The sequence below is a fragment of the Scleropages formosus genome, chromosome 14 (assembly GCF_900964775.1).
Source record: "Scleropages formosus chromosome 14, fSclFor1.1, whole genome shotgun sequence".
Lineage (NCBI taxonomy): Eukaryota > Metazoa > Chordata > Actinopteri > Osteoglossiformes > Osteoglossidae > Scleropages > Scleropages formosus.
The window spans coordinates 27,103,775-27,130,178 of NC_041819.1; the positions used below are offsets into that span (position 1 = coordinate 27,103,775).

A 26,404-nucleotide genomic window follows, 5' to 3' on the forward strand; every position below is an offset into this window, starting at 1 on the left:
ACCCAAGGAGAGGGAGCAGATCAAAATCCTGAGAAGATCCCTAAAGCGTAACACAGCGAACCCTTGGAGACACAGAGAAGAAGAAATGGCAGCTCTGCTGGGGGTCCGGGGGAAGGGGGGGTGAGACCACAGCAGGGCTGAAGTGACAGCAACAGGTTTTCCAGGTCCACCAGACGTGACCTTCGATTCATCTGGTCACGAGACTTCAGTCTGAAACGCACGGCGGCTGCTTGGTCCTTCCTGTCACCATTGGGTTAGAAGAAGGTGCCTGTGGAGCTCGACGACGACCGACTGCCACCTGGTTCCGCTCCATGCTGAGGAACCTCGTTGGCTCCTCCTCGGATTCTTCATTCCGCACGGAAAGGACCGGAGCCACATCTCCGTGGGCGCTGTTGAGCGAGCCTGGAGTGACTGAGTCTACAGCCTCTTCCATGTTTGGAAGTTCTTCTTGGAGAATCTTCAGGAGGTTCCATGGCCTCCTTGTAGGGAAACAGCGCTGGCAACTGTCACGTCTCTGGGTGAACCGTGGCTCCGCCCCATTCCGTGGGAAGATGCTGGCAAAGGACCCCCCGACCTTCGCCGCTCCATCCCGCTGCACCTCCCTGGGACCACTTCCCCCAGATGGACCTCAGAAGGACAGGAGACCAACTCCACCTCACACCATAGCCGTGTCTCTGCAATCCCTGCCCCCAGACGGAACACTCGGAATGTTCTGGAAAGTTACCCGGTATGGAGCAGCGGGGGAGCAGCTAACATCCATACAGCAGGTGATGTGCGAGCACCTGTGCTGGAGAAGGGCCTGTCATTGTACCAGTGTAAGAGCAGAGTACAACAGGAGACGTGAGCTCTGAAAAGGAGGCAGGATCCTGCCATAATGGATGGTAATGGACACCAGCGGACGCCCTGTTTACCCTCCTCCTCTAACGCAGAGCGAAGGAGACCGCTAATGGTCCAGGCCAAGATGCACCGCTCTGGTCGAACCCGCAGCTGGCCTGGTCCACGTGAGCTCGGCAGGGCAGCGGCACAGAACCTCGGTGCTGCGGGAGGACAAGTCACGACTCGTCGCCCCCCAGCCGGCAGCCCTGCATCGGCCCCACGTCGCCACGCCACGGGCTCTGATCTCACGACCTCCATCGGTGTGAGCAACGGCAGCACGTCTTCAAAGTCCACAGCCAGCAAAACACTTCAGCAAAAGGCCCATAAGTGTCAATCTGCATGACCGAGCGACCCGTAAATCGAACCCGAGTCACAATGTCAGGGACCCTTAACGAGCAAACAAAGCAATAGTGTTAGCAGGACAGGAGCGAACATCTAAGCCCTCGGAGAGCACAGCGGGCAGAGCTCAGCTTTACTTCATCACCATCATCATCATCATTCTACTAGGATGTCTCCATACAAAGCAAAAAGGCCTTGCAAATTAATTAGCCCCAGTTGGACATGAAACACAGACATATGATTTACTGTCAAAGCAGCATGTTTTGCAGTCACACTTTCCATGTACATTATATTTATTTGTTTGTTAAATATGTACTTTTCTCCAAAGTGACCTTTAAGATGGACAATGGACCTGCAGCCCAGTACCTATAGCAAGAGCTCTGAGCTCCTTTCTGGTGCTCCCACTACAAGGATCCAAAATCAAAAGTCTGTAGGTTCTCAGCTGTGATTCCAGTGTGCTGGAACAAGCTCCCCGTGTCCCTCAGAGCTGCTGAATCCCTCTCACATTGAAGAAGGGTCTCGAACCCATCTCCTTCAGAGCCACTTCTCTCCTGATCCCCTGACACCTCAACAAACGAGTGCAACATCATCTGCTACGATTACCTACGCATTTGCTATTTGAAAGTAACTTCTACAGAAGCTACTGGAGGGATGTGAACCAACAACATGGTGGTGTCAGACACAAACACTGCGCGTGTCCATAATCCAGTGTCTGCGTCTACAGCTCTCAGTCTGTTGCTGATCCATAAGTGTTACTGTAATTAAATAGATCACTGACACAGCAGAGGGAATCCAGTCCACAGTGCAGTTCAGTAAGACCCCCCCTCCCCCCCCAAGCAGCCTGAGGGGAGACTGAGTGGTGCTTCACCTTTATAGCTGGTTGTGGTTCTGAGTTTCCACACCTGACTGCCAAGTCACACCCCCCCCCCCACTCCCACCCCGGCACAAAGGGATACGAAGTCCTGCACAAAACCATAAACCACATCAGGCCTTTGATGATGAGCCAGATTCTCTTACTGTATTATTGGGCTCCGTGCAGCAAAGGGAAAGCAAAGAGCGCGTGGCCCTCGGACCCTCGACCGCCTTCCGCCTGGGGGCGGAGCTCAGCTCAAACAGAGCTCCTCCACATCACAGGGAAAAGTAAAGAGACGAAAAACGCGCAAAGTGTGCCGACGGAGGACACAACGTGGGTTCACACTGCGGAGTTACACCACTAACCAACTAACGCACTAATTACTCCGATGGTGTGTGAACGGGCACCGCGTGTGGTCTGCGGCGCGTCACTCTCGGTGAACGGGTGAATTTTGGGTTTTAAACTGTGTTACGGCCTTTGGTGACACAGCGCGAACCACGGTGGCAGTGCGTGTGTGTTGGTGTGTGTGTGTGTGTGTGTCAGTGTGGACTGGGTCTATAGACAGTGATATGTCTCATAACCACAATAGTGTGTGATTATTGTTTGTGACGAGAACAGGGTTGGAATTGACACCAACATTTTGGCTTTACACACGTGCACGCACACACACACACACGCACACACGCACACACGCACACACGCACACACGCACACACGCACACACGCACACACACACACACACACTTCATCCAGCGATGATGAGAAATAAAGACTTCTTCCCATCAACAGACTCGATGCCAACAGGTGCGGCAGGTCGATCTGATGACATCATGAGCGTGTGTCTCATCCCCCCTTACCGTGGTATCATATTTACCGTGTCCGTCCTAGAGGAACGAGGTGTCCCGTATGAGGATCCGAGAGCCACGTTTCGGTGAGTTGCCCCACCGAGGGTTCGTACCCAGAGACTCAGAGCTGCACCCTTTCCTCCGTTAGCAAACACCGTACACAGAGGGAATCCGAATCACGGCTGTTTACCCGTGTGTGTCACACAGATGTGTGAGTGTGTACCAGCGCCTGCTTTTGTGTGCGCGCCAGCATGACTCAGTCTAAACACACACACACACACACCTGGCAGCATTTGCTGAGCCCTGTGACCGATAGACCGCCCCACCCGATGAGCTTCGGCTCCTCGAGGGTCGTCCCGCCGGAAATGCAGGTTCCGGAAACATCTAACGCCCGCCGAGTAGTGGGGGTGCGAGTGCGAACGTGTGTGTGTGTGTGTGTGTGTGAGAGAGAGTCGGGCCCAGGTGGCGACGGGAGGCGTGAATCATATTCGCTCGTCTGTCGAGCCTGAGTCATCGCAGTGCCGCCGGGACGAGTCCCCGTAACCCTATAGGTTCATGGTTCTACAGGTGACTTTCATAAAGAGACGGAGCCCAAGTCTCCAACTGAAGACAGAGCTGTGCGGGACAAGTCGGCTGGGGACCCTTCCCATGATCCCTCACTCCTAAGCAGCACCGCAGATACCTGGGTCCTGTATGCGTGAGCTTGGTTATCATTTTCAATATCCATTCATCCATCAGACACTTCTCTCCAAAGTGACTTGTAGCATTAAGCTGCTTAGAAATATTTGCTCATATAAACAGACAGGTAATTTTTACTGTGTCGCTTTAGGCCAAGTACGTGGATCATGGGCACTACAGTAGCAGGTGGGATTCGAACCTGGGTCTTTTGTGTGAAAGGCAGCAGCTGTAGCCAGTACACCCCCCTGCTGACCCCTGTTATTAAAGTCTCATTGACTGTGATTTGCTCAGGATGACTCCGGACTTCTGAACAGAGTTATGAACAGTTTCAAGTTACGAACAGACTTCTGACCCCCGTTGTTTTTAGACTGAGCAGATAGAGAAAAGGTGCCTCATCGTGAAGCATTGCGGAAACACAACTTGCGAAATATACCAGAGCTTCACTCTCCTGACTAAGAGCAGCAAGATTGGGACTCGAACCCATGCATACAGGACACAGTGGATTAGCCATCTGCCACCTTAACCACTCAAACATCTTATCACATTCACTGTGACATCATCATCATCATCAATAGTGCCTGCAGTCCTGCTGCCTACTGGTGCCGACCGACTGTTTATTTCCCATCATCCCACCTGCTCTCCGCAGGAGGCACTTTATCTCCGAGAGAAAAAAACACACAACTGCTGTTACCGAGTGCCGCTATCAGTCCATCCCCAAGGTCGAGCCTCACGGCGACACGTCAACAGCGAGCCGCTCTTGTGTTTGTTTTCTGTCGCTCGGTCTAGAAGGTTCCTTGAGCAGACAGACTGGAGCAGCACCTCACGGCCCCAGGTTCGATTCAGTCATCGGGATTCAGAGACGATCCCAGCGCTCACAGAACTTTCTCAGGTAAGGTTTCTGCCGCTGCACCTGGGTTACACAGGTGAGCTGCATCCTTTCAGGTGGGGGTTCGAGAAGATGGCATGAGTTCATCCAGTCCAGCTACAGCAACACCTGCACAGGACACCTTTCGTACCAGGGTAACGAACCACTGACCAGCAGAGTAACTCAGGAGTAAACAGTTTATATATAACCTCACATGCCCCTCATCATCACCACCACCATCATCATCATGCATGACACTGATGTGTGTCATTAATATGTGATTGATATAAAAGTGACAAACATGCACCTGCCCAGGCCAGGTGGGAGCGACCCGTCCTGTGTAAACAGTGTAAAACACTGTACAGTGCTCACTTTGTCATTCAAACAGTGAAAGATGAGTGACCCACCGAGATGAGTGACCACCTCAACGTTCACCTTCCCCCGCTACATTAGAACATCTAGAGCGAAGAGTGCGGAGAGCACAGCCACAGACAGGGTAACAAACTGGGCACGGTAAATCAGAGTAAGCCCACAGTGACACTAACAATAAGAGGAGATAGGAGAGGTGCTCACCCAAGAGGACGCAGGAGATGAAGATGAGCACCAGGTTCTCCATGGCTTCTGGGCTCTTCAGCTCACAGCTCTTCACACACCTTGAAGTAGCAGCTGGTGCAGTCAGACGCGCTGGTGTGTGTGTGTGTGTGTGTGTTGGAGTGTGTAGCAGGGTGTTCCTGCGTCTTCTACTACAGGTTCTCCGTCTCCTCCGCCGGACCGCGACTCCGAACCCCTCGTGTTGATCCTCCAGAAGGTCTCAGCCAAGCCTCCCGGTGTGACCTTCTTCCCGACTTCCGCCCAGTGTCCAGACCCGGTTCGGTCCACCTCGGTCCTGGGGACGATCCGCCGCCCCGCGCTCAGGCTCGCCGCTCCGCTCCGGGACCCATCATCATCATCATCATCATCATCATGCCAGGTGCGGCAGCCCGGGCCGTGGCGCGAGAGCGAGAGGTGACCCACGCTACGCGCAGGACACAGAGCGGCAGTCACGAGGAGGAGGCAGGAACGCGGCACGCCGCGAGTGAGGTGGAGGAGCGCGAGGGAGGGAGCGGTGAGCGCGCGCGAGCCGCCGGCTGCTGGACGGAGACGCCGCTGAGTCCGCGATCAGACTCAGGGACACCGCGGCACCTCTTGCTCCCGCCACATGGCTCTCTCTCTGACCTGGCTGGGATGGATGATGAGGATGATGACGATGAGGATGAGGAGGATGATGCCCGATCTTCAGGCTGCGAGAGGAAGAAGAAGAAGAACAGCGCAAGTGGTTGTGTCGAGTCCCTCGCCTCGTGCCCGACTTTCGCCGGGGGCTGCGATCCAACGCGTGTCAGCGGAGCGGAGGTGGGACAGATTCGCCCCCGCGCGCGCGTGTGCGCGTGTGTGTGTCGAGACTGCGATAGGAGGAAGCCGGACTCTTTGTTGGAGGAGATCTGATCCTCGCGCTGAACACCCAGTCGTGCAGGTAACACACACACGCACACGGTCTCGCTCTCTCTCTCTGCCTCCCGGACCGGCCACCAACTGAACACTCCGCTGAGCTGCTAGCTCTGCGTGTGTGTGTGTGGCTTCCCGAAGCTCCGCCCGCGCTCGCGCAGTCAGCCGACGGACAAGGCGTGTGTGTGTGTGTGTGTGTGTGTGTGTCTTTCTAGGTCTTCCACCGGATGATCAGGACCAGACACACACGTATCAGTTTTGATCACTTTACTGTTGCAGTGTGGTAATGTTCGTTTTACCACATTAAACCATAGTTAATGTTTTAGAATTTTACCCTGTTACAGTGTCACACTGTTTAAGTGCCACATGTGCTGCGATCGTGTTACACTTTCACAGTGTTGGTGCTACAGTTACAGTGTTATAGTTTTGCAATATTACAGTGTCACCCTGCTACAGTATGACGGTGTTGGTGTTGCCATGCTATAAATCACCGTTTTACAACACACACACACACACACACACACACACAGACACACACACTGGCTGAAGCCACCACACCCCCCAGTGTTACAGTATCACATACATATTACCGTGTTTCAGTGTCAGTGTTACAGTGTCTGTCATACAGTGTTTAGTGTTACCGTGTCTTGTTATTATGAGAACATTAGTGTTGTAGTGCTAACATATAGTACATTTAAAGTGTTAAAACATTACAGTGTTACCATGTGCAGTGTTACCATGTTTTACCATAGGCTTTCTGCTATTGCTGAAAGCCTCGCTGCACTGAGTCCCACACTGGAGCAGTGACTCACACCAGCTTCCTTGTTAGAAGTGGAGAAGAGGATTGTGTGAGGAGCTCTACACTGTGCCCGTGTGTGTGTGTGTGTGTTTGTGTGTGTGTGTGTGTGTGTGTGTGTGTGTGTGTGTGTGTGTGTGTGTGTGTGGGAGGGCTCTGAGTGCTCCAGCCCCTCCCTGAGCCCTGTGATCACACAGGAACAAACAGAGCAAACAGGCTCTTTAATCCAACTCTTCGATGCATTAACCATGAGAGCTGTGGACACGGTCCAAGTGTCCTGCTGAAGGAGCGTCCACCTCGGCTGTGTGTTTTCCTAACGCCGGACAGATGTTACACAAGCGCAGTATTTCTGCTGTATCCGGGTGTTTTACCATGCTCAGAAGATGCCGTTTCCCACTGGTTCCTTTCCTGCATGGGTTTCAGACCCTCGGGGATTTGTCTGCAAGAGGGAACCACCTCGTCGAACCCACATCCTTTGGGTTTAACCTCCATACGCACTGTCCTCACACACTCGTAGGAACGACACCGTTACAGTTAGAATACAACGAACACCAGCATCCCTCCTTGCTCTCGAACCCTGCGCCACGTCCACGTGCAGGACGTGCGGTGCCGAGGTGCCTCGCAATAGGTTATGGGTCGGGACCCCCGGGGCCCCCTACGTCCCGCGGATTCTCGTCGGACCGATGATGTAACCTGACATACGGCAGAATCCAGAGGCGTGAAGAGGAGCCCGGAATGGCTGCGTCACAGTTGGGAACGGAGCGCTGCTCACGCCGGCACATGGTCCACGCGGCCGGTGTTGGTAAACAAGCGCCTCCCCGGTACAGCATGGGGTCTTGACCTCAGCACAGATCTCGTGTCTTCTGGACTTTCTCTCTGAGCAGATTGTTTATTCGGAGCCACATGAACAGAAAGGAAACATGATTTTAAACTATTTTTACACATTTTATCTTGTTTTCACACCTAGATATTCCTCAATCCCTCTGATGAGTGAAAAATACTTGTTGCTTTACTTTGATTGTTTTGGCTGATGCTTTTCTTCAAGGGAAATTACTACGATTACGCTGATTGACCCATTTATAGAGCAGGGTAATTTTTACTGTATCAGTTCAGGGTTAGTGCCTTGATCAAAGGTGCTACAGCAGGAAGGGGGATTTGAACCTGGCTCCTTTGAGCAGACAGCGGCGGCCCCAATCACTACGCACCCTACTGCTTTACCAGGATCTGAACCTGCAACCCTCAGGGCCACAGTTTCCTGCTCCCTCCTTTATGTAAGGCTGAGAGCAGCGCAGCACCAGTAATGGATCATCTTCAGAGTGTTCAAATGGGCACCGACCCCACGGCTGTGCGACCCAGCACGACAGCCAGATGTGCTGCCAGCCCCCCCGGTGCGAGTCAAGCTGTGCTAACTCCCCCACGCTGGGTGAACCCTCCCGACGCCCTCGCCGGTCAGCAACGCCGTGAACAGGACGGGGGTCCCCGGCTCACCAAGGGAGGGAGGACCGTGAACCACAGAAGGCGATCATTAAAGATTCATGACACACGGGCTGTGAAGTGGCGCCGCTTCGGGCGAAGGGATTCATTCGCACCCGGATCGCATCGGCCTCCCTTTGGCAGCGCGTCAGCGTTCGGAATGAATAAATCAGTCATCATCGCCGCTCCTCGATCTCCTCCGCGATCTGGGGCCGTGAGGCATCGAGGAGGTGGGCCGCGCCCCTCCCACGGACCTGATTCACGGCGGACCGCGCGGCGGTCTCCGCCGACACTCGGTTTGAGTCCCGCAACTGCGCCGTTCCGGCAGCGTCTCCCAGAGCTGTCAGCGCACTTGAGGTGATGACTCCAGAGGGACGAGTACGATGCCAGTTAGCGGCGGCTCACACGGGAGAACGGTTAAGGGCTTTACTTAGCGGAGGCAGCGGCGGCACTCGACACATCCCGGCCTCCAGCTGCACCGACTCATCAAACTGATGGATCGGTTCTCCTCTTAAAGGGCCGGAGAGCCTTCAGAGAAGCGACGTTCCGTACGGAAGGCCGGGACGCCGTTCGGTGAGCAACCCTGCCATCTGCCGCTCTTAGCCGACCTAATGATCGGTTGAGGATCTCCGTGTGACCAACGTGGAGTGATATACTGCGGGAAGTGGTGAAACAAACCACGGTCAGAGGTTCAAGGGGGCAACACTAGTGAATGATGACATTGTTCAGCAAGACTGAGATCTTCTCCGTCACCCTAACCCTTATTTTCGAGTCCCAATGTTTGGTCATAACTCCGACCGCTCCATCTGCTGTACGACAGCGTCAGCCGATCGCGCTGTCGCGATACCATATTTCTCATAGTTTGGGTCCCAGCGACTGGGCGTCGAGCAGCGACTGTGTTTTGTTTGCAAAACGTTTCGTCGTCGACTCCCTTCACGTTACTTTTTTTCACATTGAGTAATAAGCGAGAAAGTTAGCGTTCTGGTGGTGCTGAAAAGAAGAAGCAGAACACAGTAGGTTTACAACTGAAACTGCAAATAATAGTGCAGAATGAAAATATCATTATATTACTTCACTGTGTTTCTATTATTCATGTTCTATATTAGTGTTCTTTTAACAGGAATAATATGAGAAATTAGAGAAAAACTGAAACAAATCCCTGTTATATAATTCATGCATGTTAATTGTTTGTACGTCCTTGTGGTTCAAATGGTATAAGGGGGATTTTCCACTCACAGTCGGGCTTTTGGAACGCAAAGGTGTCGTGAACCAAGAACCACCTCTGTTATTACACAGTATAATATTACTATACAGTACTGTATTTTTAATCCGTGAGAGAGGGGGAGGTCCACAGTAAACTCAGGAGTGATCAGCTGTGCTGCTGGGTGAACTACGTTGCTCAGGATGTTTAACGTTAATTGGGGTGTTGAGGTCAAAGGTGAGGAGACGATGTCCCAGCATTGTATGACATGGCATCACCATGTGCACAGGTCAAGGGTCAGCAATCAGGAGGTCGTTCGCTCTGGAAACACTTCCTTGTTGCTAAGGAAACAATGTGGTTTGGAGGTGGACCACTCTGGAGGAGAACCTACAACCACACCTGGGCCGAGGTGGCCGAATGCACCTCGAACCCGCTTAGCATCAACGTGGTCAAACCAGGTGGGTCTACAGGGTGAACCTGGCATGAGTGGCGTTTTCACTGATCCTCCCACCTGCTCCCTCTGTTCGAGGGTACTGTGACTCACATGTTTTCCCAGCAGCCCCCAGTATGGGTGGCATGGTGGCAAGGTGAATAGCGCTGCTGTCTCACAGCGCCTGGGTAGTGGAGAGGATGGGTTCGATCCCTGCTCAGTCTGTGTGGAGTTTGCATGTTCTCCCCCTGTCTGTGTGGGTTTTCCCTGGGTGCTCTGGTTTCCTCCCACAGTCCAAAGACATGCTGTTCAGGTTCCCCCATAGTGTGTGAGTGACAGAGAGAGTGTGTGCATTCCACTGATGAAGGGATGAGTGACCCAGTGTAAGTAGTGTATCTAGCAGCGTAAGTCACCTTGGTGAATAAGGTGTGTGGGCTGATAACACTACATAGAGTTCACTGGAAGTCGCTTTGGGGAAAAGTGTCTGCTAAGTGAATAAATGTAAAGGGTTTGGGATCCCACCTCTCAGTGAGCTCTGCTTTCATAGCATCAGCACTTGAGAGTGAGAAGTGCCCACATTGCAACCCCCCCGGCCCCCTACCTTCAACTGCCTCCCCCTCCAGCTGTTTGGCGCAGATGAGCGCTCTCATCGTGTCTAATTGGGAGGAAGGGCCCGGGTTCACAGGGGACGCGGAGGCGCAGGCGAACGCCGATCAACATATGTCTGCCGGCCGGAGAACTTGTCCTTAAATCTCAGTTATCCTCCAAGGAAACGGCGGAAGTGTGGGAAAGCCGCCCTGTAGACATAGACATGTCGGCATACAGACATTTGCACTGTAAATACACACATACAATTATATCCTACTTCTTATTCAGTACTTTACAGGCCTTTCATACTGTCTCTGAGTGGCTCCCCCCAGGCCCACGCGTTAGGTCATTAGCTTTGCTGGCTAAACCGTTTATCCAAAACGATAAAGCTACACCTTCCTACAGCTGCCGGTGTTCACCGATCTACCTGCTCTCTCGTCAACGGTGCGACGCCACGGTCCGCGCCCTTTGTTTGGTCAGGAAAGCGGTGCCTCAGTCACAGAGCTACCTGTTGCCCCTGGCGACAGGTGGAATCAATAAACGGAATATGCTTGCGCCACTCAGCTCAGCAGTTTGTTAATAAGAGCGACCCGAGTCTCGGAGTAACTGTGGAGTAAGAAACAGAGTGGAGCGAGGGTCATGTGACGGCCGCCCGCTGGATGTGGACGCGAAACGGGACTCCTCTACCAGCTGCTTTAGTCCGTGGACTAGGATCAGGTTCCGCTGCCGTTTCCACGACTACTGTCGCCATGGATCATGGGTGTCTATAAATCCACAGCAGGCCCACCATTGTCTTCTTCTGGGGGGGGGATGTCAGCAGATCGCAGAGGTCACCGAGGTCAACCGGCATTAATGTTCCACGTCATTCGGAATTCATACAACAGCTGCGGTTTGTCGCTTTTCTGTACAGGTAGCAGAGTGGTTAACGCACCTGTTTCATTCATTCATTCCACTCTTTTCTCCAAAGAGAGGTACACTGATATATACAGTATAATATAATATACTGTAGAATGTAGGCTTTATGCACTAACCTACATACAGTACATACACACACACACACACACACACAGGGTACCGGAGCCTACCCAGTAACACAGGGCGTAAGGCCGGAGAGGGAAGGGGACACACCCAGGACGGGACCCCAGTCCGCCGCACGGTACCCCAAGCGGGACTCGAACCCCAGACCCACCGGACAGTAGGACTGTGGTCCAACTCACTGCGCCACCGCGCCCCTGCAACCTACATACAGTAATTTACCAATTTATAGAGCAGGGTAATTTTTCCGGCATCAATTCAGAGTAAGTACTTTGATCAAAAGGTGGAGACCCGAACAGCTACGCTACCTGCTGGCCCATTTCCTTCCCCGGGGAAGTAGAGATGGTGTGACACCCTTTACTGCGCTGTTTACTACTGTCTACCTTCCAGGCCTTGTCATGTTTCCCGAGGATTTTAATTAACAGATAAATGAGTGTGTCCTCCCACGGACCCCCAGCACCTTCACACACTTCACACGCTCCTGTGCCCCACAGATTGCCGAACAGCAGAGCAGCGGCACCACAAGTGGCTGCATTTCCCTCTGGATGAAATGATGATCTGTGGGGTTTTTAATGCACGGCGTTGAGCGTGGAGATGCTCTTCTGGAGCGTTTTTCACCCTCCCACGTGTGTTATTTGTGCTTCAGTAACTGGCAGGAGAACCTGTCGATGTGGACGTGCTGGAAGACGACACACTGGATGATGGTGGCTCCAGTCCCAAGATCCTGGGTTCTCACACAGATGAAGGGCCCTTGTCCTGTACGGTCCTGGAAGGTCGTGCTCTTGCTGAACCCAGGGCTATCTCACAGGACTTGGTCTGCAGGTCCTCCAGAGAAGTTCCCGTGTTTCTCACATCCAAACTCTTCGTTACCTGACTGCTTCCGCTAAAATGGAAGCACCTGGACTTTGTAAACTGAGATACAGTGATAATGTTTTGCTGGTCCTGCAGTTTACTGGTCTACAGACACTACCACAGTGTTTGTGTTGTCCTGCCATTGTGTTTAGATGATGAACTCCGAGCAAAGTGCAGCTCAGCTGAGTCATACAGTAGCGGTTGAGTATCTGCTTCATTCATGCATCTGACTCTTTGTTCCAAGATGATGCCTAATGTGAGCTTCAGCTGATGGTTGATGATTCTGAGATGGTGACCAGATAATACGAGGAAAGAGTGGGGAAGCCGAGTCCTTGTCCAGGTCACACGCTTGTTCACGTGGAAGATCCTTGACGTCAGTGGTACTTATCCTACATCAACATCTCAAGACGCAGAGCTGGTTGCTCCGACAGGAAGCGCATGGCCCTTGTTCGCAACGTGATTGTTCATGTCAGGCTTCAGCCGCTGGGAGCATGGGGAGCCTCGTGACCCGTACAAGTGTGGACGTGCTGCTGAGGCGTTGCTGTTGTGCCTGAGAGGTTTCTGTAGCACCTTTCAGAAGAACCAGCCCATGGGGCTGGTGGCTCCGAGGAGCTGCGGACACCGTTGGTTTGCTGAACGCCCAAGCGTTGTGACGGGTGGAGGCCGAGCTCTTGGTCTTTAAGCACCGCGACCCCTCGGCACCTCGGCCGTCATCATTTCATCATCACGGGCGGTTTCTGCAGAGGCATTGCGGGAGCCGCGCGCTCATGTCCCGCCGAGGGCCCGTTACACAACCTCACAGTGTCTGTCGCTGAAGGGTTCTTTTTTGAAGAGGCTCTGCGTGGCAACTAATGGAGGAGGTGGGAGTTCTCACGGAGACGCCTAAAATGACTTTTAGTGGACAAATTGCAGCAATTTGCTCGAGGGTGCAGGACGCACGTGGGTGAGGTGTTTGAGGGGCCCGACTTTTGGTTGGATCCCTGGAGCGTTAGCCACTTTCAGCTCAAGCTGGTAAATCTCTCCTGTTGCATGGTTTTAATGCTCAGTAATGAGGTCATGAAGAGCATCAGCACCCCCGCCATCTGCGCAACGACCATTCGACCAAAAAGAGTTTCTTATGGCGAAGTGTAAGAAAATGTGCCTTGCAGGTGGTTTTACGCAAAGAAAGATGTGAAAACTTGAAGAAACTGAGTCTGAAAGTGGAGTCAGCAGTGAGCCGAGGGGTCTCCGTTCAGCCGGTGGAGACAGATGGTGAAGGCAGGGAGCCGGACCGCCGTGGTCCGGCGTTTGGACACCGAGACCCGGCGCCACGTTGGCCGGACAACAACATTGCGGCTTAGCGAGAGCCTCGTGTCGCAGCATCTGCCAAATAAATAAATGCAAAGGACTTGGCAGGGATTCGAACCCTGGACTCCCAGCATGCATGTGGGGAGTCCAGATGTTGAGACTCAAGGTCAGTGGTGTGTGTGTGTGTGTGTGTGTGTGTGTGTGTGTGTGTGTGTGTGTGTGTGTGTGTGTGTGTGTGTGTGTGTGTGTGTGTGTGTGTGTGTGTGTGTGTGTGTGTGTGTGTGTGTGTGTGTGTGTGTGTACAACACTGGGCTGTGTGACGGGGCACCGAGCCACACCTACAGGTGTGTGTCACACGGTCAGTGTCCAGCTCACATCACCCGTCTGTCCCCAGTGTCCCTCTCGGTCCCTGCTCTCTCACTGTGTCCTATTGGTCCTGTCCTCTGTTTTCAGTTTTACTGGCAAGACCAATTTTGGCACAACTCTATTGCTAAAGAATCATTTGAACAATTACTTATATGTAACATTATTTTATGATAAAAAATAAATTGTATTATGCATGATATTGGGATTTGAACCTGGATCCTTCTGGACTAAAGGTAGCAGTTTTAACCGAACACCTCTGTACTGTAAAAGGCATTCCAAAGTTCATATTTTTGTGCATTTTCCTGCTTTTACAGCTCATTTTGGAGTGCTCCTTACAAAAGTGTCTTATATCTAATAATGTAATAATCGACACGAAACTGTTCTTCTTTTCCGCAAATAAAGTGTTTTAACACGTGGAATAATGCGACACAATAAGGCAATAAAACACACTGAAAGATGGCACAGCGATTACAGATCTTCCTCCCTTTATAACTAAATATGTTTTATGATGTTATCAAAAAGTTTATGAAAATTTTTAAAGAATATTTCCTCCATTTTTCAGAGTTTTTGGGAAATAATGGAAAATATACTTTAAAAACAATATTGCAGTGCATTGGACTCCACACAGCAGTGGATCCAGCACCTTTTCTACAGTTTCTGACCCCGGACTATGACCTTTGACCTTCTGAGTGACGGTTTCACTGTAATTTGTGGACACACGTCCCCAGCAGGTGCGAGACGCACTCAGTCGCCGGTGGGAGGAACGGCCAAACGCAGCTGTTCCCGTGACCTTTCCGTGTTATTAACACCGCCCCAATGCGCAGATGGATTGAGACAAACCCAGCACACCTGTGTTCCCGACCAGGTATGGGGAACGGCCGATTCTGCACGAGCTGCCTCTATTATGTCCCCCGGTAGGTGTTATATTTCCTGCGATTAGTGCGTCGTCAGTCTACAAGGTTCCCCTGGCACCGGCTTAATAAAACTGAGCACAGTTGAGTCTGTTCCACTGGGTTTGCATTTATGAGACTGTGCCTGAATGTGCCAAGGGCTGTGATTGGTCCATTTGGTAAGCAAACGAATGCAAGGTAAGCAGTGATTGGCTGGGTATTTTTACCTTGCAGAACAGGTGCCAGAACTGTACAGCTCAGTTCATCTGAGTTAAGATGAGGTGAATAAACGTAAAATTCATATTAATGGCATTTTCATGGGTCTTCTTTTGTCTTTTTCTCCAAATTTCATCAAAGGGGAAGCAGGAGTGGAGCCGCTGGTTGCATCGTGCTTAGAACTGCTGCCCTTGGAGCCAATGGCTACAGGTTCGAGTCTCACCTCCAGTTACGATACTCTTGAGCAAGGTGCGTATCGTGAATTGCTCCAGTAAAAAGCATCAGTAGATGAATGAATGTAAAGGCAATTTCAGTTGTTATGTTTCCCCTTGAAAGCAATGCACATCCCCTAACCCGAGTCCTCGTAGTGCTGCCCAGGGACAGTCATATCTGATGTTATTATCATGTATTATTCATAAACACTGCATAGCTTTGCATCACCGAGTTGTAAATGCAAATCATTATAAAAAATAACATTTTATGATTATTATAGATCAGTAATATTCTTACTGCTACAATCACGCTGTAAGGTGTAGCAGATTTCTGAATGGAGTCCTGGGTTTTGCAGGTTCCACACACACACACACACACACACACACACACACACACACTAATGGCAGTTGGGGCTTTCATCGCTCTTATTGCTGTTGTCATGTCCAAATTTTTCTTTGCCCATTTCACGCTTCTCCGGGAGAGGAATCTGCTCCTCCTGCTCTTCACACGCATAAGAAGAGTGTTTCAAATGAGAGGCAGTTAGAGCAGAACATGTCCCTGTTTCCCTGTGAACAGCGGCTCAAGTGTCACCAGGGCTCCAGAACGAAGACGGTTGCAGGACCAGCCGGACAGGTTGAGATAACGCCACTGGGCGACGCCCCCTGCGGTGACGGTGACGCTTGGCCAAACGTAACGGACAGCAGCAGCAGCCCGATGACAGGGTACGAATCGGACCCTGGGGGGGGTGTTCCCCGTGTCCTGAGAGGTCCTGCAGCATGAGCTCTGTGACCAGCCTGTTCACATTCCCTGTTAGTGTATCCGAGGAAAGCGACACCAGAGTGTCACCCGCCTGCAGCACACGTTACAGGGAGCTGCAGAATTTTACACGTTAGGAGCCCGTTAATTATGAGTAATATTGCTGTAGAAATCAGTGTGAAACTGTTACCTCAGAGAACGTATGTATATTTATTAGTCACACACTTTTCTCAGAGTAAACAAAAGTGCATCATCAACAGACAAAGAGCTTTAGACACAGACATAGGATTATGGACACAGTTCTGACACCACCGTGTTGCTGGTTCACATCCCTCAAGTTTACAGGCATAGCAGATGGTGTTGGACTCTTTTATGGAGCTTTCAGGAGATCAGGAGAGAAATGACTCTGAAAGACACAGGTTTGAGACCCTTCTTAAATGTTTGCAGGGATTCAGCAGCTCTGAGGGACTCGGGAAGTTCATTTCAACAATCAGGGCCAGAACTGAGACTCTACAGACTGGATTTCTGACCCCGTTGTGAGTGGGACCACCAAGTGGCCAGAGATGGAGGAGCACAGTGCTTCTGCTGGGTTGTAGAGACTGGTCAGCTCCTGTAGATATCAGGGTTCAGACCTTTTGACCGTTTTGTACAACACAGCCAAAGCGATGAACTGCAGTAGATATGAGCAGGTACCGGAAGCACATGGAGAGAGAAGCAGGGGAGATACATGGGAACATTTTGAAAGGTTAGATCCAGTTGATAGACACTATATGGGGTCCAAACCTGAGGTCCAGACCATTGTTGTGTCAGTACATAACTGGTCTGTCCTTTGGCCCACATATGTGTGTGTGTGTGTGTTTGTGTGTGAGAAAGGTCAGAAACACGAGTACACATATATAGGAGGTCCGTGTTCAGGTTTGTAAGTGCTAATGTTTGTCCTGTCGAAGAAATAAAAGACTGTTCGCAAGTGCTTGGTTACTCGCCCACCCCACCAAGCCGAGAAGAACACTTTTTCTGCGTGATCCATTTATAGAGATGCTGAAGCCTCCAGGCAGAGGAAACCGCCTTTCTGCGCAGGAATTCGACGTCTCTGTATCAGATTCCTCGCCGAGGCCTCCCTCAGGGCTCTTACGACACTGCGGTGGGACCAGATGTTCGGGTTCCAGCAGCTGCCAGTGATGGATTTGCCGAAGGGACTGCTGGCTCCAGCCATGCGACGGAATTGGGCTCATGTGCCCGCTTCCACCCACATGTAATGGGAAGGAATGGAGGGTCCTCAGGGTGGATATTCTAAACACACACACACACACACACACACACACACACACACACACACACACAGAGAAAATCCAGTTAATAAAAAAGTGGATAAAAATAAAGACAGGATTAGATAAAGCTACACTGATATTAACAACAAACAACTCCCCACAAACGCAAACATGGAAACGCAGAGAGTGTCCTCGCTCACACACTGTCCTCTCCATAGCAGCGCAATTACCCACAATGCACCTGTGGACCTCTGAGTGACACAGGTGAGCCTACAGGGCTCAGCAGCTGGGGTCAGTCGGAGGAATCATTCCTCTTCCCTGGACCCTCAGTTAATTGATCCAAGTGTGGCAGGAAACAACCGGTGCAGTGTCACCTGTCCAGAGCAGCCCAGGAGCTCCAGGAGAACCAGTAAACATGTCCAGATAATGGTCCAGCGGATTCTGCAGAAGTCCAGCGCTCCTAGGATGACATATTACCTTTTTCTTATCTAGTTACAAGACTGTTGCCATAGGACTTAGTAACCCGCCCTTATCTCCTGAGATGGTCCCCCGCCTCAAAGCTCATATTGTAGATCTTCCTGTAAAAGTAATAATAATAATATTATAATATTTCATGATTTCTCTGCTTTAAGGCACTGTGTGAGGGCTAGAATATAATAGGGTGCACTGAGTAATTTGCCTCTGGGTGGAGCAATAATAATCCATTGCAATCAAGTGCAGTCATGTGCTTCAGGCTGTGATTGGCTGAATGTGTTTACCGTACACAGTTGTGTGCCAGGCTGTGATTGGCTGAATGCGTTTACCGTACACAGTTGTGCGCCAGGCTGTGATTGGCTGAATGCGTTTACCGTACACAGTTGTGCGCCAGGCTGGGATTGGCTAAGTGTGTTTACCACATAATCTTGTGTGCCAGGCTGGGACTGGCTGAGTCTGAGTGGCGAGCAGCTGGTCAGCCCCGAGCCCTTAGCGTGATTCACAGAGCAGCTGACTCCAGGGTTGCATGACAAATCTACAGAACTTATGGAGAAAACTGCGGATCGCTCTGCTTCTGGCGCAAGATTCCGGATGACACGTCTGACGCAAAACATTAATAAAAGGAGGGAGAGAGAACTGTGCGATAGAGCATCACTCTATACATTATTTATGTCTCCTAGGAGAGACTTTAATCCACAGTGATTTAGAAAGCTTACAGTTCCACACTTTTCTACGGTGATTCAGCAAGGTACCTCTCTGGTTTGTTCAGTCGTCTCTGTCAAGGTTAGAACATTGTTTCTCCTCCTGGATCTGAACTGTGAAACTATGGAACGTATTTCCTCAAAAGGAGGACGAACATAACACTTGCGGACCTCTTTGCCCCTGCAGTAGAGTTGCTAGACCAGTCCGATCTAGCGCTAGACCAGCAAAGAGAAACTCATCAGGCTGGAGCAAGGTCTCCAGTTACCTCATCGTTGGTGGAGTAAAACCTAGTTACACTTTGAGGGTGGAGTTAGGAACCGAGACCTTTATGAGGCTTTTCAGCGTTGGCCTACTTTGCACCGTCAGCTAAGCCATCAACTTTTTTACACGCTTGAATTGCAAGGAGAGAGAACACACCATATACACACGTTTGAGCACGAATGAATGTCTCATGATTGCTTTGACTGGTTCCAGTAGGTTGTACCAAGACCGCGTCAGCACCTCGGCGGGACCGCTTTGTGTATTTTCACTTATGACTCACCAGCCACAGAACAGCTGTATCACCACAACCTTTCGACAACTTCGGGGCAACGTTGTCCAAACGCAGTCCACTATCTGGTGTCTCTGCGAATGTTTCACCGAGATCTGTGCTGGAAACGAGCCAGACGGCATCGGGAGAACACCGAGAGACACGCAGTTTGTTTGCTGGCTAATTAGACAGCGGCGAGCAGGAGATGTGTGCGCGCGCTCAATATTGGACGAATCGGACGGGTTTAATTGGCGCCGAGATTGTGTGGAGACGTGAGCGGAGAGACTCGGCGACAGTCCCTAATTGAGCTTAATTACCCCGTCCGTTCAGACAGTATGTTAGACACAGGCATCAAAGTTGTTTCGTGCCGTGCCAACAAGACAAACAACAACAACATGTCGATGGCCAAAAAATAATGATGATATTAATCAGCAACAGCTCGTTTAGCAGCGGAACGCCGCAAATTCCACGGGGGGCGGCGTTCCGGCAGTTCTAGTCGTCCACGACCTGCATTTTGTTAACTCACATTGAGGGCGATTAGCGGCCCAGAGGGTCACTCGCTGCGACCTCCTCCATGACCTCCCACAGTAATGGACTCTCTGAGCCGAGGCTCCATCCTAGACCTTGGCTGAACCCCAGTCCTCTCATGGAACGCTTTCAGTCCACATTGTAGGTTCTCAATAAAAAACCGGGCTACTCTGCTTGTCACTGTGAATTTGAGCAAAAAGCATTTTCACAAAAGTTCATAGAGAGAGTTGGAGACACTAATCCTGGGTGGATGCTGAGGGGCTGCCATCCTCCTTCTCTGAAGGTGGAGCATGTTGGGGAGGAAGGAAAGGCAGACGAGAAAAAGAAGTGCGGTGTGATCTGTGGAAACTGTCCACATTTCTTCAGAAAACAAACTGTCACCCGGTCGTCCTTCTCTCTTTCTCGACTTGGGCTGAGGTGTGCTGCTGAAACCCCATGTGACGGTGACATCTCTTCCCTTCTTCACTTCCCCCCGCGCTCTGAAGCTGTCATACTTGCCTCTCTTTAGGAACTTTTGACGGATGGAATTTGTACAGTAAGAAGAAGATACGTCTTCCACCCTGACGCTGCTCCAAAATAACAGCGCCCGAGGAAGCAGCGAACTTCTACCACAGTCACTGAGATGAAGCTCAGGTGATAGCTTCCCCTTGCTCTGCTGGGGCGAGGGGCCTCGTCACATCACCAGAACGCTTTCTAGACCGCCAGGTTTTGTTTGCACTTTTATCTGCTGGTTGCATTCCAGCACACAAAATATGGTGCTCCATACATGCCAAATTGCATGAGTCAGAATTACGAGGGGCCGTACTCATGCGCAACACAAAACCTATTGTTTTAATCGCTGCTGTTCAAGTTACTCGTGTTCCTCCTTCTCTTTCATCTGTTCCCGTCGTTGTAAATCTCATCATGGAATATTTCAGTGATGTAAAACAAGGTCATTTTTGGAATCCGTGAAGTTTATCACTCGTCCGACCTAGTTTTACTGTATTGCTTCCTTTTTACTCTTGGTTTATGGATCTTCTTCCCAGCTCTTACAATGGACTCATCCATGTTCCCGCAACTCAAAGTGTGTTGATGCTGACAAGCGGTTGCCGTGGCGATGTTTCTGCTTCCAGTCCCCTGCGGGCGACCCCCCGGATCTGTCGCAGAGATCCACAGAATATTATTTTCTGGTAAAATCCTGCTGCATTAGTGCCGTATGTCGCCTCATAACTTATTAATTCTCTGGCTGTGTAGCTGTCGCTGTTATTTGTTTGAGCAGAATGATTTATTGAAGACTAATCCAGAATAATTCCTAAATAAGTTACGGCGACGTTAATAACAACAATCATCGCAACAAGGACGCGCAGACTGTTTCTCGGTGGGGAATCTTTTAGTGCGGAAAAAAAGCACGTTTGGTTGTCACATATTGATCCCAGAGGACTCGATGTGTTTAAACAGAATGGCTGCTCAGCGTGACACGAACACAGTATCGTGTTGTTTCCTTGAGTGGAAGACGTTCTTCTGCACGACACGCGAGGAGTGAGAAGACACTTTGATTTCCCACATTTCTGGTCAAAGGTGCGGACATTCACGTCCTTAGCAAGTTGTTTTCCTTCCTCCACTTCTTCCCCACCAGTGAACCCATCCCCATAAGCCAACTCCAGTTCCATCAGTACAAATTCACTTTACCCAGTTTACCAGTCCCACTCCGCCAGTCCCACCCCACCTGCTCACATCAGTCCCAGTCTGAGATCTTTCAGCCCCGGTCCACCTTTCTCAGTCTGTTAGTCTCAATCTACTAGTCCAACTGATATTTTCAGATGTCTAATTGATCTGATCCAGGATCAGTTGTCAAGGGCACATCCATATGACCTTTTGGAGCACATCTTGGAACACAAGGTAAACACTGAGTGTTAGCAGTTATCATGGGGGATATAAGCCGTCTATAACTTATGGTGTGTAGGTGGGCAGAAAAACAGTCTGGAGGAAAGATCAGTCTCATAATCAATAGTACAGGAGCACTGCTCTGAAATCTGTAGCTCGAATGCTTGCAGGAAACTTCAGACATTAAGCACCAGCGCCCGCTTCACAAGGTGCAACGATAACCTTTACATTGCAGTGGATTCACAGCTCAGGAGTTTTAAATGTCATAAACTGAGTGACATCGATTTTAGGGTGTTCTTCGGTGGAGATGAAGATTCTGCACAGGTTCATCTGTTTTCAAAACCATTTGTGAAGATGAAATGATGCCGCCGTGGTAGCGATCCAAAAAAGATCGACCATAATCAGATCCCTCACCTTCCATCAATATTTGCAAGGCAAACCCATCAAAGAGGACAACGCGCAAACTTCACATTTGCCGTCAGAATTCTGTTTTCTTCGCTCTGCGGTTCTACGAAACCATGTAAACAAACAACGGCAAGAAGGAGGACGGTGATGGACAGCAGGGATTATGGAAGACGAGGAATGAATGATGTTGATGGTGGGAAGAGCCCACAGACACACAGGATGTTGCCGCTGGAGCTCAGGGAGCACTGCTCCTTTGCGCGGAGGAACTTCTTCGAAAGCTGACCTCTCTTTTGGGTTTCGTTCTCAGTTCGTGGCCCCTGGGCACCTGGACGTCCACGTGATCATGACTCACCTGCTTTGTAGACACACCTGCTCTCTTCAGATTGAGTGGGCTCGTTCGGTGGTTGGTTCCTCATTGGAGCTTTGAGGCGCTGCAGTTATTTTGGCCACATCACCAGGTCTTTAAGCCAAGTGTGATGGTGTCTTTCTTCACCGTTAGCTGTTGGTTCCATTTCCCTCCTCTCTGCTCACGTGCCAAACCTGTCCCTTTGATAAGTCAATTAAACCCCCTTGGACCCTCAGCAGACACATTTCTGGAGCAGTTGTGGATCCATCATGCTGAACAGATCATCTTCCTTATCGTCCTCCTCTCTCGGGTACAATAAAAACAGAAAAGGAACAATGGAACAGTTCTGAGTGTCTGAGAGGTAACAGCAGGTGGCATTGTGGTTGCGAGGAGCTGGACACCAGAACATCACAGGTTCATGTCTCCAACACAGCCGTGATGTCCTACCCTGTACAGCACGGCAGTGTCCGCAAAGCTTATAAACAGCAGAATGTTAAACTAGAAATAAAATCTAAATTTACAGTTTTATTAATGATCGCACTGTGAGACGTCTGAGAGGAGGACACTCACCCCCGTGACATTTGTTGAGCGCAGACCCCATCCCCCACAGTACCAGACAGTCTGTGGTCATCCCACATTCCTAATATCTGCACACTTCACGCCTCATTTGCCGCTTTCAATTTGCTCACATCCTCGTCTAAGTGCTGTCAGTAGAGCCACACAACAGAGGCGGTGGAGGGGATGGAGAAGATGGAGGTGGTGGAGGAAGGGAAGGTGGAGGTGGAGGACGGAGTTGGAGAATGCGATGGAGGTGGTGGACGTGGTGGTGGAGGAGGTTCAGGTGGAGGTGGAGGAGGTAATGGTCTCCTGCTCTTTTCTTCTCCAGCCTCTGGCAACTGGCTGCACAGTAAATCATCCCCAATCCCATCATCCCTCACTTAAGGGCTGTGGAGGATTCGCTCCGTCAGGGAAGTGAGACGGAAGCCGCAGCCTCACATCACCCAGGTGGAACACCTGACCGCAAGTTCACTCACCGCAGTAAACCGTGACCGTCGCTCGCAGTAAAACAGCGCCGTTCCGTTTCTCAGCAGACACCTTCATCCATGGTGCTTTTCAGAGCTGACGGCTCCACTCCTCCCCTTTACGAAGGTGGACGGTTTGATGGAAACACTTTTCTTTGCCTGGCTGAGGGACACTGCAGCTCTCTGGGACTCAAAGTGACCTCATGTCCAGGTGCTTAACTAGTACCTAACTGCTATACCATTGGTTTCTGTGTGAAGTTCCTCCAAAGAAAATTTACTCTTATTGCAGCTTTTCTTTACTCTCGCTGTACTCTGCCTGTACTCTCAGGGATCTCTAAATACTGCTTTACTATCAGTACTGTTACTGTACTCTACTTTTACCACATTGTCACTGACTCACTATTTGTACTTTCAGTATACTTAACGTACTCTGTGCTCGGACTGTACCGTTGAACCATTCTTGATATATACTTAAGGTATTAATACATTCATATATACTGTATATGGTTTTCTGTGCTGTCACTGTACTCTTCCTATGGATTATGATACAGTTATTATATTCTTACCATAATCCTATTTTACTGTCACTATACTATGTTTGCGGTTCTTATTCGGTACTTGCAGCTCTCCACGTACTCTCTGCACACTTACTGTGCTCTCGCTGTACTCTTACTGTACTCTTACCATACTCTCTCGGTTCTTTTCATGTTCTTACTCTGTACTGGCACGTGACGTCTGTAGATCTGTTGGTCACGGGTTCCGCAAAGAAAGGATTTAGTGCCAGTGCTCCTGCAGCCGGAGAAAGAGGACCGCGCGGGGTCGCGGGAGTGTTACGGAAATTGTTTGAAGGCACACCCCGCGCTTCCCCGCTCTCCGCTATGGATTCGCACTCTGCCTCGGACTGTAAAACACCCTTCTGGAGACATGAGCGATGGAGCCCGTGGAGTTGATGAACCGATGGAACCGATGGAGTTTGCGTTCCTATTCATCTCTTTCCCTACAGAGTCGCGCTCCTTTGATACGGCCCCATTTCCACGCGTCGACGTGTGTTCCTGTGGAACGGCTTCAACCTTCACAGAGCATAAATAGCGAATGCTGGCGAAAGACACCGCTGTACCGCGTTAATACACCTTAACACATTTTGAAAGAAGGTTATAAATCGGGGGTGGGAATGCAGCGCGGCTCCTTGGATGTGATCTATGTGCCGCAGTGCCGTTTGTCACGGCCTGAGACGAACGCACGCGGGACCTTATCGCCAGGAAGGTCACAGCGCCGGGGACCAGAAGGGCGGTGCGCTGTGACGAGGAGGCATAACGCCTGCAGAAGTGAGGAAACGGGGCGCGCCTGCGATGGAATCACATTTCCGGAAAGAAAATTTGTGGTGAAATATGCGGAAGGATGTTCACGATAGGCAATGCAGCGGTTCGGCAAGACGGGGCCAGGGATGGGGGGGGGGTCGCAGCCCAAGGTTTGGCCGCCCTACGAGGTCCGGACTCAATGAGGAAGGGTTTGTGGTTTTGAGGAAACGGCCGAACCTGGAACCTGAGCTGCAGACAGAAGCTGGAAACCAGAAGCGCTGCTGCTTCTGCTTCTGCTCCTCATTGTTCTCCAGTCAGGTGGCGTTTCAGGTGCTCCGGGTGCTCCAGGTGCTGCAGGTGCTCCAGGTGCTCCAGCCACACACTGCCGAGCATCGCTGTGGAACAGGGCCGCTGAAGCTCACATTGTGCGCTAAATTACAGGCTCGTTATCTCTAATTTCTACAATTCGCACACAGTTTATGTAACTGGGCTGCGCTGCTGCGGCAAACTGCTCTGTTTATCCCATCGTGACCGGAGGTCCCCGCTGGAGGCGAAAGAGCCGCGGTTCCGCTGAAACCCACAGCCACGCTGAGCACTTTCTGTTCCGAGAAGAGCACCTTCACAGGGAGGGGGGCACCAAGGGACGTGTCCCCTCTTGTCCCTCTGTAGTCCTCAGTCTCACCTCCCTCTCCATCCTGCTCCTTCCCCCCGTCTCCCGTCCCCACATCCTTCTTAGGGAAGTGGACGCGGGCGGTCGGGGGTCAGGGTCGGGGGGGGGGGGGGAAGAGGGAATCAATCTGAGTCAATCGGAGCAGAGCCAATAAAACAGACACGGTCACATAGTGCGGTCGACCCGGACAGGGTGCGAGATCGCGGTGCATCGGGGTGCTCTAGACTGCTGAAACTGCACTTAGACCCGATTTAAACATGAATTTCTCTCGTCAGACATTATTTAAAAGGACACTAGGAAGAGACACCGGACGGACAGCATCACATGAGGACTGTAAAAAGTCCACCGAGTCCACCGCAACAGAGCTGCTACTGGATTTAATGGCTTTTAAACCAAAATTTAATCCTGAATTTAAATTGGAAAGGGAATCTGTCATTAATCTTGAATTTAAACCTGAATTCAATCCTAAATTTAATCCTGACTTTAATCCCCATTTTAAACCTGAATTTAATCGGGAATTGAACCTAAAATTGAATCATGACTTTTATCCCAATTTTGAAACCGGAATGTAACGCTGAATTTCATCTAGATTTAAACCGGAATTTAATCCTGACTTCAATCCCCCTTTTAAACCTAAATTTAACCCTGAATTTAATCCTGATTTTAACCTGAATTTAACTGAGAATTTCAATCTAAAATTTTATTCTGAGTTTATTCCCCCTTTTAAATCTCCTGAATTAATCTGGAGTTTAAATCCTAGCTCCCTTTGTGAGGCGCTCTCTTTGAGGTGCTACTCGAACAGGCAGAACGAAGAGACGCTGAATGGACGGCGCCACGTGAGCGCATGAAAAGCCTGCCTGAGCGCAGCAGATGGACAGGAGGTGGACGCCGCGCAAAAGCTGTTTCTCCCATGATGCCCTGGGAACGAGGCTCGAGCCAAGCGCCGGCCCGTGCGGGAGCGCTGCAGCAGGCGGGAGGATCAGGACCGGGGGCCGTGTGACAGAAAGGACAGGTCTTTAACACGGTCTCCTTCTGGTGGCCCTGCTGTCCACACACAGAGTCCAGGCCAGGTCAGCGAGCGAGCGCACACACACGCGCGCACACACGCAAACAAACACACACACACACATACGCACACACTCACGTGCGCCTCTCGGTGCCAGCAGCCCCAGCAGGCTGCGTGTGGGAGGCGTGCACAGGGGCGCCAGGGAGGAGGAGGGTTCTGGACCCGACCGGATCTCTGCTGCTCATCTCTGCT

General features: G+C 50.9%; 2 protein-coding genes and 1 long non-coding RNA gene across 3 annotated transcripts in view; 2 read left to right on the plus strand and 1 right to left on the minus strand.

Annotated features, from left to right (window-relative positions):
• Positions 1-433, minus strand: part of igsf3 (immunoglobulin superfamily, member 3) — a 46,245-nt gene extending 45,812 nt beyond the window's left edge. Inside the window, exon 1 of the mRNA XM_029258176.1 lies at positions 289-433. Within this exon, the coding sequence (XP_029114009.1) occupies positions 289-433 (145 nt within the window). The remainder of the gene's footprint in view (positions 1-288) is intronic.
• Positions 434-3,422: 2,989 nt separating this feature from the next.
• LOC114912181 (uncharacterized) lies at positions 3,423-6,124 on the plus strand. The gene is made up of 3 exons (XM_029257800.1): positions 3,423-3,610; positions 4,381-4,480; positions 5,206-6,124. Exons 1-3 carry the CDS (start codon positions 3,607-3,609, stop codon positions 5,936-5,938), a joined length of 837 nt encoding a protein of 278 aa, XP_029113633.1. The 5' UTR covers positions 3,423-3,606; the 3' UTR covers positions 5,939-6,124.
• An 8,418-nt stretch (positions 6,125-14,542) lies between these two features.
• On the plus strand, positions 14,543-23,568 carry LOC108926839 (uncharacterized). Its single transcript, XR_001965495.2, has 4 exons — positions 14,543-14,831; positions 15,214-15,321; positions 15,862-16,007; positions 23,043-23,568. It is a non-coding gene; the product is annotated as an uncharacterized LOC108926839 (long non-coding RNA).
• Positions 23,569-26,404: the final 2,836 nt, after the last annotated feature.

Coding starts and splice junctions, on each gene's coding strand:
- LOC114912181 (XM_029257800.1), top strand. Junction 4,481..5,205: donor CGCTCACAGAACTTTCTCAG/GTAAGGTTTCTG, acceptor CTTCTACTACAG/GTTCTCCGTCTCCTCCGCCG.